Source organism: Sus scrofa, chromosome 16 (assembly GCF_000003025.6).
Source record: "Sus scrofa isolate TJ Tabasco breed Duroc chromosome 16, Sscrofa11.1, whole genome shotgun sequence".
Lineage (NCBI taxonomy): Eukaryota > Metazoa > Chordata > Mammalia > Artiodactyla > Suidae > Sus > Sus scrofa.
The window spans coordinates 61,660,129-61,675,550 of record NC_010458.4 but is presented as its reverse complement, the minus strand read 5'-3'; the positions used below and the strand labels follow the sequence as shown (position 1 = coordinate 61,675,550).

Genomic DNA, 15,422 nt, shown 5'->3' with positions numbered 1-15,422 from the left:
CCTATCGTTCCTTTTTGGATATTCTCTAAAGCACGTTGGAATGTTTTATAAGTCAAAAGCCCTGTTCTTAACATTTTCAACAATCTAGTATTTCACCAACTCCATGCCCTTTTGGTGAACGTAACTACATAATTGTCAGCTCAACTGTGGCAAGTATTTCCTTGTATCAAGTTATATATTTCTAATGTTTTAAGTCCAATAAAATCACAAATACAATTTTTTAAAACCTTTAGCCTTTCAACATTTATTTAGAACATATGTCTCTATTCTTTTCACTCTGCACTCAGCACATTCTTCTGAACTGTGTAGATACCTGACAGGGTCATGGATATTTAAAGAAAAAAATTCCAAATGGAAAAAAAAAAAAGAAACAAAAAAAAGTTGTACCTTCTAACAGTTTATGAAATGGTAGCTGAAATCCAGCAAAGCTGAAGCTGTTTATGTCTTACAACATCATCGTCTTGACTTTCCATTCTCTCTCTCATTTAGAGACAGTGGTCATATACTTTTGCTGCCAGAGAGATCCAAGTTTTAGCTTCAGTCTTCATTTTTCTAAGCTTCAGATGCCTATAAAATGAGAGTACAATTAAAATAGTGCCATTAAAGAGATTAGGTAGAGTTTTCCCACTGTGGCTCAGCAGAAACAAGCCCAACTAGGATCCATGAAGATGCTGGTTCAATTCCTATCTCTGCTCAGTGGGTTAAAGAATTCGGAAAAGAAATCATGGACTTGGAGAAGAGACTTGTGGCTGTCTGATGGGAGGGGGAGGGAGTGGGAGGGATCGGAGCTTGGGCTTATCAGACACAGCTTAGAATAGATTTACAAGGAGATCCTGCTGAATAGCATTGAGAACTATGTCTAGATACTCATGTTGCAACAGAACAAAGGGTGGGGGAAAAATGTAATTGTAATGTATATATGGAAGGATAACCTGACCCCCTTGCTGTACAGTGGGAAAATAAAAAAAATATATTAAATTAAAAAAAAAAAAAAAAGAATTTGCTGTTACTGTGGCTGGGCTGTAGGCCAGCATCTGTAGCTGCTATTTGACCTCTAGCCTGGGGACTTCCATATGTCACAGGTGTGGCCCTAAAAAACAAAAGAAATAAAATGAAATAAAATAAAAGATTAGGTGAGAAAAATAAAATAAAATTTGTAAATGTTATGTTCACCACTTGGAACTTGAGATGCTTAACACATTTTTGGTTTTTTTCATTTCCTTATAGCAAGAATTGTAAGATAACATGCACACACACATACACATGCAGACACGCCTCTCTTTATGTTATTTGTAACTGTTTTTAATTTATGGATACATTTGTTTAGAACACCCATTCCCACATTACTTTTAACAGCTGGCTACCTATATAAACCAAAATTTGAAAGAAAAATGTAATTCACTTTAGCAGGGATTTATCACAAAGGACTGAAGTTGTTGATAGTAAGTTATTAACTTTGCCCTTAGCAAGTATCAGACTAAGTGCTAAACACTTTATTACATTATTTTATTTAATACTCATGATAGCCCTCTGAGTTAGACTTACTAAAATTAATTTATGGGGAACCAATTACAAAAACTCCAAAAGCTCAGAATTGTGAGGCAATTTTCCCAAGCTCGCTCAGAAATTATAGATCTGGGGTTTGAAACCGGGTTTCTCTGTTCCCCAAATAATGACATTTAATTACTTTGATCTTTGCTCAAGTTAATGTTGATACATAAATTTGGGGGCTATTTTCCAGCCAATATTTCTTAAACTATTTGTTGGTTACATAATATAGATAATACCCTAGAACTTCCTGCAACACTTCCAGACTTCAAAGTAAGTCTGTTCCCTACAGCTTTGACCATGTATCAAAAATATGATTTAATAAGTCTGAGAGTTTCTTAATTGTATCACTTTGTAATAGAGTTAACAAAGATAATCTATCTTGAAATTCATGGAAAACTAGGGAATATTGGATGGTTTAAAGCAGCTTAGAAAAATTAGCCACCTACAAGCTGTGTGACCCTGTTGATTCTCTAAAAACTAGTCAAAAGGGAAAATGAGGAGTTCCCGTTGTGGCTTGGTGGTTAATGAATCCAGCTAAGAACCATGAGGTTGTGGGTTTGATCCCTGGCCTTGCTCAGTGGGTTAAGGATCCGGCGTTGCCATGAGCTGTGGTGTAGGTTGCAGACGCGGCTTGGATCCCGCGTTGCTGTGGCTCTGGCATTCAACCCCTAGCCTGGGAACCTCCATATGCCATGAAAGCGGCCCAAGAAATGGCAAAAAAGACCAAAAAAAAGGGGTGGGGGGAATAAGAGGTATGAGTTTTATTTTATTTTTTAATTAATTTATTTATTTATTTTTGCTCTTTAAGGCCACATCTTCAGCATATGAAAGTTCCCAGGGTAGGGGTCCAATCAGAGCTGTAGCTGCTGGCCTACACCACAGCCACAGCAATGCAGGATCTGAACCATGTCTGAGACCTATACCACAACTCACAGCAAAGCTGGATCCTTAACCCACTGAGCAGGCACAGAGATCAAACCTGTATCCTCATGGCTACCAGTAGGGTTAATTACTGCTGAGCCACAATGGGAACTCCAAGAGGTGTGAATTTTAGACACATGGGATGACAATACCTTCTGTGGCAATAATTTACTTAACATCTATATATATATATATATATTTTTTTTTTTTTTGTCTTTTTGTCTTTTTTGTTGTTGTTGTTGCTATTTCTTGGGCCGCTCCCGCGGCATATGGAGGTTCCCAGGCCAGGGGTCGAATCGGAGCTGTAGCCACCGGCCTACGCCAGAGCCACAGCAACGCGGGATCCGAGCCTCGTCTGCAACCTACACCACAGCTCACGGCAACGCCGGATCGTTAACCCACTGAGCAAGGGCAGGGACCGAACCCGCAACCTCATGGTTCCTAGTCGGATTCGTTAACCACTGCGCCACAACGGGAACTCCTACTTAACATCTTTAAAATACCTTTACATATTATTATATTTAATCCTCAAGTAATCTTGTGAATGTGCAGAAATTTTCCTCTCTTAGATTTTCAACAATGCTGTAGACAGTCAAAAGAATGAATTTTAAATCACCACTTTTACAAATATGGAGACTCAAGTCCCTAGAAGTTAACTCACTTTCTCAAAGCTAATGAGCTAATAAGTAGCGAGGGAGAAGTCACTGGAGGAGTCAATATCTTTTCCACTCCATGCAGCCTACGCCACTCCCTCTGGGTTCCTGTGATTTTTTTTTTTCTTCATACATTTTCAAATGGCTTAAAAGAGAACTCATTCTAAGTCGTATATTGTGTTACCTATAGTAGGTTGATAATATTAATTTGTTAGATGAACATTAAAGGGTATCATCATTCACATGCCAGCTCATATAGTTATCTAAATAAACTAAGAGCAACTCACTTGAAAGTTGCTTTGAATATAGGTAATTTTCATCAGTAGAGATAGATTCACAGACTAGGGAAGATGAGGCAGGTAAGCAGAAGGACACTGTGGACAGTTGAATCAGATGAATGTGTTCCAATTTGGTATTGCCCCTTCTGAGCTATATGACCACAAGAAAGTTACATCCAACATATTTCAGGAATTCCTTCAAAAAAGTCATTATTCAGGAAACAGGAAAAAATAGTATAAAAGTCAGAGTTAATAATGTGACAAAATGTTATCCTAAGATAATTCAATTTTCTAGTAATGATCAGCTATGAAGAAATTATTGGTTGCTTGGTTTATACATTTGGGGTACACAGGATGAAAATTAAACAGAGCTGAGGATCCAGAGATTACTTACAGATCAAGGACAGTGAAGATTTCTGCCTTTTTTTTTCTTTTTTTAAGAGAGTTGGGGACAGTGAAGGAATATTATTTACTTTCCTACCCCAGACACCATGTTCAAGATGCCTATTTAAAGGAATTCACTATCTTATTAGCAGCTTATTAATAGCAGAGAATGTTTATCCTTCCAAGAGCTCCCCCAAAATACTGCCAATACTGTAACTGCCAACCACCCGGAGGTTAAACTGAAACTCATCCATCCCAAGCCAAAATGGGATGAACTCAAAACACACTCTGTGTTTCCTTTGCACAAGTAGGCTGACCTCAGTGATGACATTTTGTAGTTCAAACCTCCAAATTCACTTTCTTTCTTTATAGGAGTAACAACGGTGCTCACCATGACAACGTTGAGTATCAGTGCCAGAAATTCCCTCCCTAAGGTGGCTTATGCAACTGCAATGGATTGGTTTATCGCAGTGTGCTATGCCTTTGTATTCTCAGCTCTGATCGAGTTTGCCACAGTAAACTATTTCACCAAGAGAGGTTATGCATGGGATGGCAAAAGTGTGGTTCCAGAAAAGGTAAATGCTTTAATCTCTTGTAACTTATCACTAATATGTCTTTTTAAACCTATGCAATGGAATGTTTGGACTTAGGGGAATGGATAAGGAATGCAGAGAGAGGGTAAAGAAGATTTTTTTTTCTTATGTCATAAATGACTAAGTGGCATGAGAATTTTGTTGCTGCTCAGGGGAGAAGTTATTTCAGTAGATAGATATACAGAGCAGAGGAAAGGAGATAAAAGAGAAAAGCACAGGTAAACATTTCTACTCAGATATGCTTTCCCATGATCTCCATTAATGTGAGAACAGTTTTAACAAACCTAACATTAGGAGCAATTACACTATTATAATTTTTATAACTTGAAAGTCATAGTCTTTTGCTTGTTTTCTGAGTCTTATAATACTGGTCATAAGTGGTATTACTTCAATGGCTCTAAGGAATTGAGCTTACAAAATGCATTGTCTCTAATTTTCACTAAAGTAAAGGTCAGGAAACATTTTCTTTTTTATTAATTAATTATTTATTTTTTATACCACAAGGAACTATAATCAATATCTGTGTGATAAATGAATTTATCACATCTGTAGTTGTTTAATGATCATAACAATCTGATTTCACAGGATTTCCATCCCACAGCCCAAGCACATCCCCCCACCCCCCACACTGTCTCCTCCAGAGACAATAAGTTTTTCAATGTCCGTGAGTCAGCATCTGTTTTGCAAAGAAGTCTGTCCTTTTTTCAGATTCTACATGTCAGTGAAAGCATTTGATGCTCATGTCTCATTGTATGACTGACTTCATTTAGCATGATAATTACTAGGCCCATCCATGTTGCTAAAAATGCCGGTATTTTGTTTTTTTAATGGCTGAGTGATACTCCATTCTGCATATGTACCACATTTTCTTGATCCACTCCTCTGTCGATGGGCATTTAGGTTGTTTCCATGTCTTGGCTACTGAAAATAGTGCTGCAGTGAACATCAGAGGACATGTGCTTTGCGAGTCGTGGTTTTCTCTGGATAGATGCCCAGGAGTGGGACTGCTGGATCAAATGGTAGTTCTATTTATAGTTTTCTGAGGAATCTCTACACTGTTTTCCACTGTGGTTGCACCAATTTACAATCCCACCAACAGTGTACTAGGGTTCCTTTTTCTCCACACCCTCTCTAGCACTTATTGTTTGTAGGCTTTTTGATGATGGCCATTCTGGCTGGTGTAAGGTGGCACCTCAGAGTGGTTTTGATTTGCATTTCTCTAATAATGAGTGATTCTGAACATCTTTCCATGTTTTTTTTGCCATCTGTATGTCTTCTTTGGAGAACTGAGTGTTCAGATCTTCTGCCCATTTTTTGAAGGGGCTATTTGTTTTTTTGGTATGGAGCTGCAGAAGGTATTTATAAATTTTGGAGATTAATCCCTTGTCAGTAGATTCACTTGCAAAGATTTTCTCCCATTCTGTGGGTTGTCTTTTGGTTTTGATTAGGGTTTCCTTTGCTGTGCAGACACTTTTAGGTTTGATTAGGTCCATTTCTTTATTTTTGTTTTTATTGTCAATACTCTAAGAGGTGGATCTGAGAAGATGTTGCTGTCATTTATGTCAGAGAGTGTTTGGCCTTTGTTTTCCTCCAAGAGTTTTATAGTGTCTGGTCTTCTATCTAGGTCTTTAATCCATTTGGAGTTTATTTTTGTGTATGGTGTTAGGAGTGTTCTAATTTCATTCTTTTCCATGTGGCTGTCCAGTTTTCCCAGCACCACTTATTGAACAAGCTGTCCTTTCTCCATTGTATATTCTTGTCTCCTTTTTCATAGATTAGTTGGCTGTAGGTGCATGGGTTTAATTCTGGGTTTTCTATCCTGTTCCGATATTTCTGTCTTTGTGCCAGCACCATACGGTTTTGATGACTGTTGTCTTGTAGTATAGTCTGAATTCCGGGAGCCTGATTCCTCCAGCTCCATTTTTCTTTTTCAGGAAGGCTTTGGCTAGTCTGGGTCTTTTGGGCTTCCAAACAAACTTTAATATATTTTGTTCAAGTTCTGTGAAAAATGTCCTTGGTAATTTGATAAGGATTGCATTGAATCTGTAGATTGCCTTAGGTAGTATAGTCATTTTGATAATATTAACTCTTCCAATCCATGAGCATGGTATGTCTTTCCATCTATTTGTGTCATCTTTGATTTCTTTCATCAGTGTCTTACAGTTTTCAGAGTACAGGTCTTTTGTCTCTTTAGGTAGGTTTACTCCTGGGTATTTTATTCTTTTTAATGGGATGGTAAACGGGATTGCTTCCCTAATTTCCTTTTCTGATCTTTCATTGTTAGTGTATAGAAATGCCATTGATTTATGTGTATTAATCTTGCATCCTGCAACTTTGCCAAATTCGTGGATGAGCTCTAACAGTTTTCTGGTAGAGTCTTTAGGATTTTCTAGGTATAGTATCATATCATATGCAAATAGGGATAGTTCTACTTCTTCCTTTCCAATTTGGATTCTTTTATTTCTTTTACTTCTCTGATTGCTGTGGCTAGGACTTCCAGAACTATGTTGAAGAGTAGTGGCGAGAGCAGACATCCTTGTCTTGTTCCTGATGTCAGCAGGAATTCTTTCACCTTTTCACCATTGAGAATGATGTTCACTGTGGGTTTGTCATATATGGCCTTTATCATGTTGAGGTAGGTTCCTGCTATGCTCACTTTCTGAAGGGTTTTTATCAGAAATGGGTATTGGATTTTGTCAAAGGCTTTTTCCACGTCTATTGAGAGGATCATATGGTTTTTATTCTTCAGTTTGTTAATGTGGTGTATCACACTTGGATTTGCGGATATTGAAGAACTCTTGCATCCCTGGGATAAATCCCACTTGATCATGACGTACAATCCTTTTAATGTATTGTTGGATGCAGTTTGCTAGGATTTTGTTGAGGCTTTTTGCATCAATGTTCATCAGTGAAATTGGCCTGTAGTTTTCTTTTTTTGTGCTTTGTCTGGCTTTGGTATCAGGGTGATGGTGGCCTCATAGAATGAGTTTGGGAGTATCCCTTCCTCTGCAATTTTTTTGCAATAGTTTCAAAGGAGAGGTGTTATTTCTTCTCTAAATGTTTGATAGAATTCGCCTGTGAAGCCATCTGGTCCTGGACTTTTGTTTGTTGGAAGTTTTTTAATCACAGTTTCAATTTCAGTTCTTGTGATTGTTCCATTCATCTTTTCTATTTCATCTTGGTTTGGTCTTGGAAGATTGTACTTTTCTAAGAATTTGTCCATTTCTTCTAGGTTTTCTGTTTTATTGGTGTATAGTTGCATATAGTAGTCTCTTATGATCCTTTGTATTTCTACGATGTCTGTCGTTACTTCTCCTTTTTCATTTCTAATTTTATTGATTTGAGTCCTCTCTTTTTTGCTTGATAAGTCTGGCTAGGGATTTATCAATTTTGCTGATCTTTTCAAAGAACCAGCTTTTCGTTTCATTGATCTTTTCTATGGTTTTCTTTGTTTCTATTTCATTGATTTCTGCTCTGATCTTTATGATTTCTTCCTTCTACTAACTTTAGGTCTTGTCTGTTCTTCTCTCTCGAGCTGCCGTAGATGTAAAGTTAGCTTGTTTATTTGAGCTTTTTCTTATTTCCTGAGGTGGGCTTGTATTGCTATAAACTTTCCTCTTAGAATGGCTTTTGCTTGATCCCATAGGTTTTGGAGTGTCATATCTTCGTTGTCATTTGCTGCTAGGTATTTTTTAATTTCCTCTTTGAATTCTTCAGTGATCCATTGGTTTTTAGTAGAATGTTGTTTGGTCTCCACGTGTTTGTATTTTTTGCAGTTTTTTTCTTGTTTTTGATTTCCAATCATATAGTGTTGTGGTCGGAAAATATGCTTGATATGATTTCAGATTCCTTAAAGTTGCTGAGGTTGGATTTGTACCCCAGGATGTGATCAATCTTAGAGAATGTTCCATGTGCACTTGAGAAGCATGTGTATTCTGTTGCTTTTGGATGAAATGTCCTATAAATATCTATTAAGTCCATCTGGTCTAATGCATCATTCAGGGCCTGTATTTCCTTATTGATTTTCTGTCTGGTTGATCTGTCCATTGCTGTAGGTGGGTGTTAAAGTCCCCCACTATGATTGTGTTATTGTTGATTTGTCCTTTTAAGGTTGTTAGCAGTTGCCTTATGTATTGTGGTGAACCTGTGTTGGGTGCATAGATATGTAAAATTGTTATATCTTCTTCTTGGATTGATCCTTTGATCATTATGTAATGACCTTCTTTGTCCCTTAAAATATTCTTCATTTTAAAGTCTATTTTGTCTGATATGACTATTGCTACTCCAGCTTTCTTTTGATCCCCATTTGTGTGAAATATTTCTTCCATCCTCTCACTTTCAATTTGTATGTGTCCCTAGAAGTGAAGTGGGTCTCTTGAAGACAGCACATATATGGGTCTTGTTTTTGTATCCATTCAGCCAGTCTATGCATTTTGGTTGGGGTGTTTAGTCCACTAACATTTAAGGTAATTATTGACATGTATGTTCTTATAGCCATTTTATTAATTGCTTTGGATTTGTTTTTGTTGCTCTTTTTTCTTTCCTTCTTCTCTTGTTCTTTTCTGCCTATAGAAGTTCCTTTAGTATTTGTTGTAAGGCTGGTTTAGTGTTGCTGAATTCTCTCAGCTTTTGCTTATCTGTGAAGGTTTTGATTTCTCCTTCAAATCTGAATGAGAGCCTTGCTGGGTAGAGTAATCTTGGTTGGAGGTTTTTTCCTTTCATCACGTTAAGTATACCATGCCACTCTCTTCTGGCCTGCAGAGTTTCTGCTGAAAAATCTGCCAATAACCTTATTGGGGTTCCCTTGTATGTTATTTGTTTCTTTTCCCTAGCTGCTTTCAAGATTTTCTCTTTGTCTTTAATTTTGGTCAGTTTGATTAATATGTGTCTCAGGGTTTCCTCCTTGGGTTTATTTTATATGGTACTCGTTGTGCTTCCTGGATTTGAGTGAGTACTTCCTTCCCCTTATTAGGGAAGTTTTTGTCTATTATCTCTTAGAATATTTTTTCTATCTCCTTCTCTCTCTCTTCTCTTTCTGGCACCCCTATAATATGGATGTTGGTGCGTTTAACGTTGTCCCAGAGTTCTCTGAGACTCTCTTCATTTCTTTTCAGTCTTTTTTCTCTTTCCTGTTCTGCATCCATAATTTCCACTAATCTGTCCTCCACCTCACTTATTCGTTCTTCTGCCTCCTGTATTCTGCTGTTAGCTGCTTCTAGTGAATTTTTTATTTCAGTTATTGTATTTTGCATCTCTTCTTGTTTAAGTTTTATATCTTGTATCTCTTTGGTCAGTGTGTGCTGTAAGTTATCCATCTTTGCCTCCAGTTTATTTCCAACGTCTTGCATCATCTTCAGCATCAACAGTCTAAGGTCTTTTTCCTGGAGGCTGAGAATCTCCTAATGGCTTAGCTGATTCTCTGGGGTTTTTCCTTTCTCCCTCATCTGAGTTATTGTTCTCTGTCTTTTCATTTTTATAGGTTTTTGGTGTGGTGACCTTTTTACAGATAATAGATTTGTAACCTCTCCTACTTCTGATCTCTGCCCCCCTGTGGCTGAATTCGGTATGGTGGGCTTGCTGTAGGCTTCCTGCTGGGAGGGGCTGATGCCTGCCCACTGGTAGGTGGAGCCAATTCTAATCCCTCTGGAGGGTGGGGCTTAGTGTCTGGATGGGATTAGAGGCAGCTGTGTGTCTTAGGGGTCTTTAGGTAGCCTGTTTACTGAGGGGTGGAGCTGTGATCCCACCTGGGTTGTTGTTTGCCCTGGGGCTTCTCAGCAGCAGCTGACTGATGGGTGGAGCCAGATTTTCCCAAAATGGCCAGAGAAAGGCATGGCTGCTGGAATATTCCCGGAGAGCTTTTCTTCCAATGTCCTTCCCTCACAACTAGCCACCTGTTTTCCCAGGATGTCCTCCAAGAACTGCAGTCAGGTTTGACCCAGATTCCCCTGGAGACTTTGCTTTGCCCTGGGACCCAGTGCACATGAAAGTCTGTGTGTGCCTTTTAAGAATGGGGTCTCTGTTTCCCCCAGTCCTGTGGAGCTCCTGCACACAAGCCACACTGGCCTTCAATGCCAGATGCTCCAGAGGCTCTTTCTCACTGTGCCAGATCCCCACACATGAGAGTTTGATGTGGGGATCAGAATTCTCACTCCTGTAGGTGAGTCTCTGTGAACCCGTTAGTTTCCAGTCTGTGGAGCTTCCCACCCAGGAGGTATGGGGTTGTTTATATCATGAAATCCCCCTCCTACCTCTTGACGTGTCCTCTTTTTCTTCTGGAGTAGGATATCTTTTTTAGGGTTTCTGGTCCATTTGGGTGAAGAATGCTCAGTCTTTAGTTGTGAATTTTGTTGTTTTTAGGAGAGAAGTTGAGCTCCAGTCCTTCTATTCTGCCATCTTAATCCCGTCTAGGAAACATATTTTCTTGTTTATGAAATAAGAGGTTTGCATTATGAATCATAACACACAGAATTCACAGAAAAATTCTTCATTGTAAAAAATTTTCAAGTCCAGAACATCAGTTTTCTTAATTAGAAACTATTTCAGAAAGGATTTTAAAGCATATTTGAGAAGGATATTTCTACTTCTTGTGTTTGAGGGGAAATATGTCACAATGCAAGGAAGCCTTGGCATGGTGGATAAAAGGGCAGAGTCAGAGACAGAGATTCTAAGACATCTAGGAGGAGTCACTTTTCAGCAAATACAGAATACTAGTGTCTTGAGTCAGTCCCTAAAAGTACAGTTCTATGGTCATATACACTTGAATAATTATGTACAGTATATCACAGAATTATAGTATATTGAAATGTCTGAGAGGGTCTACAGTAAAGAAATCAATTTAATGATGGTTTTCCTGCAGCTCCATATATATACTGGAAAAGAGGATCTTTTGTGGTGGAAACATTTACCATATTTAATAAAACCTAAACTGTTCCTGGTTATAAGATATACCATTAATGTATGTATAGGTAAGAAAGAAAATATGCTTCCAAGTAAAAGCTCTTTGAGATTTACCTTTTAGCCACAGATAAATCAGTTGAATATCCCAGTGCTCTCCTACACAAGTAAATACCAAGAAGATTCTGTTTAGGATGCACTATTGCAGCCAACATGGACCAGAACCAGGTCCTACTCAAAATTTACTTTGCCTTGAACATCCTTGCCCAGTGTATATGTATGTATGTATGTATGTAAAAACTCTGAATTTTCAAACCAAAAACCTCAGGTCAGTTTCAGGAGGTGGGAGACAAGACAAAAGGAACTGCATTTATCAGTTGGAAAGGGGAGTGAGAGGATGGAGACAGTGTTTTTGTCCAGTACTTAACCGTAGCCATTGATGGTCTCCATTCATCCTACAACAGAAGGGCAGCCCCAAAGGAGAGAATACCAAGCCTGAGGATGAGTGATCATAAGACACTACACATTACAAGACCTAGCCCAAAGTGTTAGATGTGGAGTTAAAAATGCACATCTTGGGAGTTCCCTCTGTGATTCAGTGGGTTATGAACCTCACCTGTATCCATGAGGATTCGGGTTTGATCTCTGGCCTCGCTCAGTGGGTTAAGCATCTGGCGTTACCATGAGCTGTGGTGTAGGTCGCAGAGATGGCTCGGATCTGGCATTGCTGTGGCTATGGCGTAGGCTGGCAGCTATAGCTCTGATTTGACCCCTAGCCCTGGAACTTCCATATGCCACAGGTGCATCCCTAAAAAGGAAATAAAAAGCACATCTTAGAGTCACTAAAAACTCAACTAAATTTCTCCAGAATTAATGATATCCAAACATCAGCAATATGCAACTGAAAAATGAACTGTAGATATTGGAAAAAGTTGCTTTGCTATCTTAATCCTTTCTTTGCACACTGCAGTAGGCCAATGTTTTGATTTGTTTTGTTTTGTTTTTTGGTTTGGATTTTTTTTTTTTTTTTTTTTTGGCCATGCCTGTGACATGCGAAAGTTCCCCGGCCAGGGATCAAACCTGAGCCACAGAAGTGGCCATGCTGAATCTTTCACTGCTAAGCCACCAGGGAACTCAGGCCAATGTCTTTCTGACTGTAGCTCATTAGTGTGAGGACTAGTGCCTTGTGAGATGAGTTCAACTTGGTCTGGAGAGCATAGGATTTGGGTGGAGAATTGGTGAGCTCATAGTTTAGTTTATTTATTTTTTTCTGACCCTATATTAGTCTTTCAAGTACTATGTCTTAAATAAGATTATTTAATCACTATCAATCTACAGTTCATATTCTTCAGTGTACATATATACATGTAGGTATAACCTTATTTCTATATATATAGAGAGAGAGAGAAATAAATAATACATTTATACCTATATCTGTCATTCTAATTAGAAAGAGAATATTTTCTATAATTTATCTATGTCTCTGTAAAAAAATCTTCCCTAGAATTTTACCTGTTTGACTGTCTTACAGCATGATCACAGCATGGTCCATGTCTCACTGACATTCAGAGAGGATAAATAAAATATCTCTTCTGAAACAAGCTGAATGTTTTCAGGAGAGTTAAATTTACTAACAGGATATAACTTGAAAATAAAAAGAAAATTCCCACAGGGTCTCACATTATCCACTGAGCACTGCAATAGCTTTCTTAAGATGCATCATCATACCGTAAATTGCTGAAAGAAATACCACCTTCTTTTTTTTTATTACTCAAATGAATTTATCGCATCTTAGTTGTATAATGATCATAACAATCTGATTTCACAGGATTTCCATCCTACAGCCCAAGCATATCCCCCCACCCCCAAACTGTCTCCTCCAGAGACCATAAGTTTTTCAATGTCTGTGAGTCAGCATCTGTTCTGCAAAGAAGTTCAGTCTATCCCTTTTTCAGATTCCACGTGTCAGTGAAAGCGTTTGATGTTGGTGTCTCATTGTATGGCTGACTTCACTTAGCATGATAGTTTCCAGGTCCATCCATGTTGCTAAAAATGCCAGTAAGAAATACCACCTTCTTAAAGAATATGGGGGAGCTCAGTATTTTCCAAAATGAAAAAAAAAATCTATTATATCCTGAGAAACCAACCAGATATTTCTAAATATGCCTTTCAACATGATATTGCAAAAATAAATAAATAAATAAAAGACTCCAGGTGAGAAAGTTTAGCATCAGGGCATTATGATAAATTGGAAGTGGGAGAGAAAAAATCTACTGATACTACAAACTCTTCCCCAAGAATTTTTCCCTGCCTATTACAGATTATTCATTTCAGTTTATATAATAAAGTATCTGTCACTCAACTAATTTTGTTTAGATTATAATCTGTCACCTCTCTTCAACATCAGAATGCATATACACTTTATCTAAAGATGCTTTTCAATGTGTCCATTAATATTACAACTCTTATTTTCTAAGCAGTAGACAAAATAAGTTCAGTCTGTTTAACTATTAAATAAGTCATATGGATTTCTGATTTGTCACTTGGATCCTCTGAAGAGAGAATCTACTTTTACCCACTTTAGTTCTGTACAAATAAGGGTAGAAATTTCTGTCATTCCTCGTAAACCCTAAGCAAATATGCCTTCATTACAAAATGGCTGTACATTTGGAATAAGTGGCCTTAATTTTAAGGATGTAATACTAGAAAAAAAATCTGGACTTTTTTACGTGAGTGTCCCAATCAATGTATGCTTAAGAATTTTTGGCAGGGGTGGAGTAGCAGATGGGTTATGGAGCTGGATAATAAAGGAATTAACCTGTTAAAATTCCTGACTACTGCACCTTGTGAAAAACATCAGCCCTTCTAGAAAGTAACATTTTATTCTGACTCAATAATAAAAATACAAATTGACCAAAGTCTGTTGAGTCTGTCTGGTCAAATTTAGCTGCTCATCAACATTCTTTGTATAGTTTTGTGTGTGTGTGTGTGTGGTTTTTATTTCCTGAGAAACCACTCCTGAGGCTCCACTCCTTAGGAATTCTGATTCAAAATATGAGACTCCACCCAAAACATCTGCACTTCAAAAATTGTAACTGGTGATTTAGTGTACATAAAAGATCAAGACCCACTCTTTGAGACTAGTGCTGTCCAGCAGGAATATGAATGAGCCACAAATGTGAGATATATATAGGTATATAGATATAAAAAATTTTTTCTAGTACCCTATTTTAAAGGTACAAACCAGTGAAATTAAGTTAAATAATATACTTTAGCCACTATATTAAAATATTATCTTTACATATAAATAATACTAACATGATTTAGGAGACACAGTGCACTCTCTTTAAATTTTTCATACCAGCTTCAAAAATCCATGTGTACTTTATACTTTAAGCACCTCTCAATTTAGACTGGCCACATTTCAAATGTTTAGTAGTCACAAGTTACTAGTGGCAACTGTATCAGGACACATATCTCTAAACAATGATATACTTCATTTTAGAGTTGTCTGTATGACAGAACTCTAAGAAATGCTGCAGTCATTCATGATTTCACAGATAGCATTGATGAGCAGATAATCTTGCACAAGATTTGAACTCAAGATAGCCTAACAAATCTTGCTTTGTCATTTTCCACTGGAAGCATGGGGAGAAGGAACAATTAATCATTGGGTCAGCAATTTATCATTGCAAAACAAACCATCCCAAAAGTTGGTGACCTAAAACAACCAAGCATTTGGGACTGGGAAAAAAACCAGGTGGTATTTCTATTAGAATAACTTGGCCTTTCTCACATGGTTGTAGTAAACTAGAGGCTGCATCAGGGTGAGAAGATCCACAAGGGCCTCTCTCACAGATCGAGGGCCTCCTGCTGTCTGGATCTCTCACTGTGCATGATCTCTGGTCCCTCAGTAGTCTGGTCCAGGCTTCTACCCATGGCAGTGACGTGCTTCTAGAGGGCAAAAGCTGAGACTTCTTGAGGACAGGGTCCTAAGCTGTCACAGCATCACTCTGCCAAAGTCGCACATCTAGATTGAACAATGGGGAAATAGACTCCATTTCTTGATTGAAAAGCCTAGAAAATATTTGCCTGCATTTTTCCCCAGCCTTATTGAGAGCTAATTGACACATAACATTGTGTGTGTT

The 15,422-nt window shown here is 38.0% G+C and overlaps 1 protein-coding gene and 1 long non-coding RNA gene across 2 annotated transcripts in view; one reads left to right on the top strand and one right to left on the bottom strand.

Moving 5' to 3' along the window:
* The window catches only part of LOC110257235, a 43,664-nt gene that overhangs the window by 1,845 nt on the left and 26,397 nt on the right, over positions 1-15,422 (bottom strand). The window contains exon 3 of the long non-coding RNA XR_002339576.1: positions 388-567. This is a non-coding gene — a long non-coding RNA (uncharacterized LOC110257235). The remainder of the gene's footprint in view (positions 1-387; positions 568-15,422) is intronic.
* GABRA1 (gamma-aminobutyric acid type A receptor alpha1 subunit) overlaps positions 1-15,422 on the top strand; it is a 66,846-nt gene that overhangs the window by 47,878 nt on the left and 3,546 nt on the right. Inside the window, 1 exon segment of the mRNA XM_003134089.6 lies at positions 4,160-4,362. Coding sequence (XP_003134137.4) covers positions 4,160-4,362 — 203 coding nt within the window.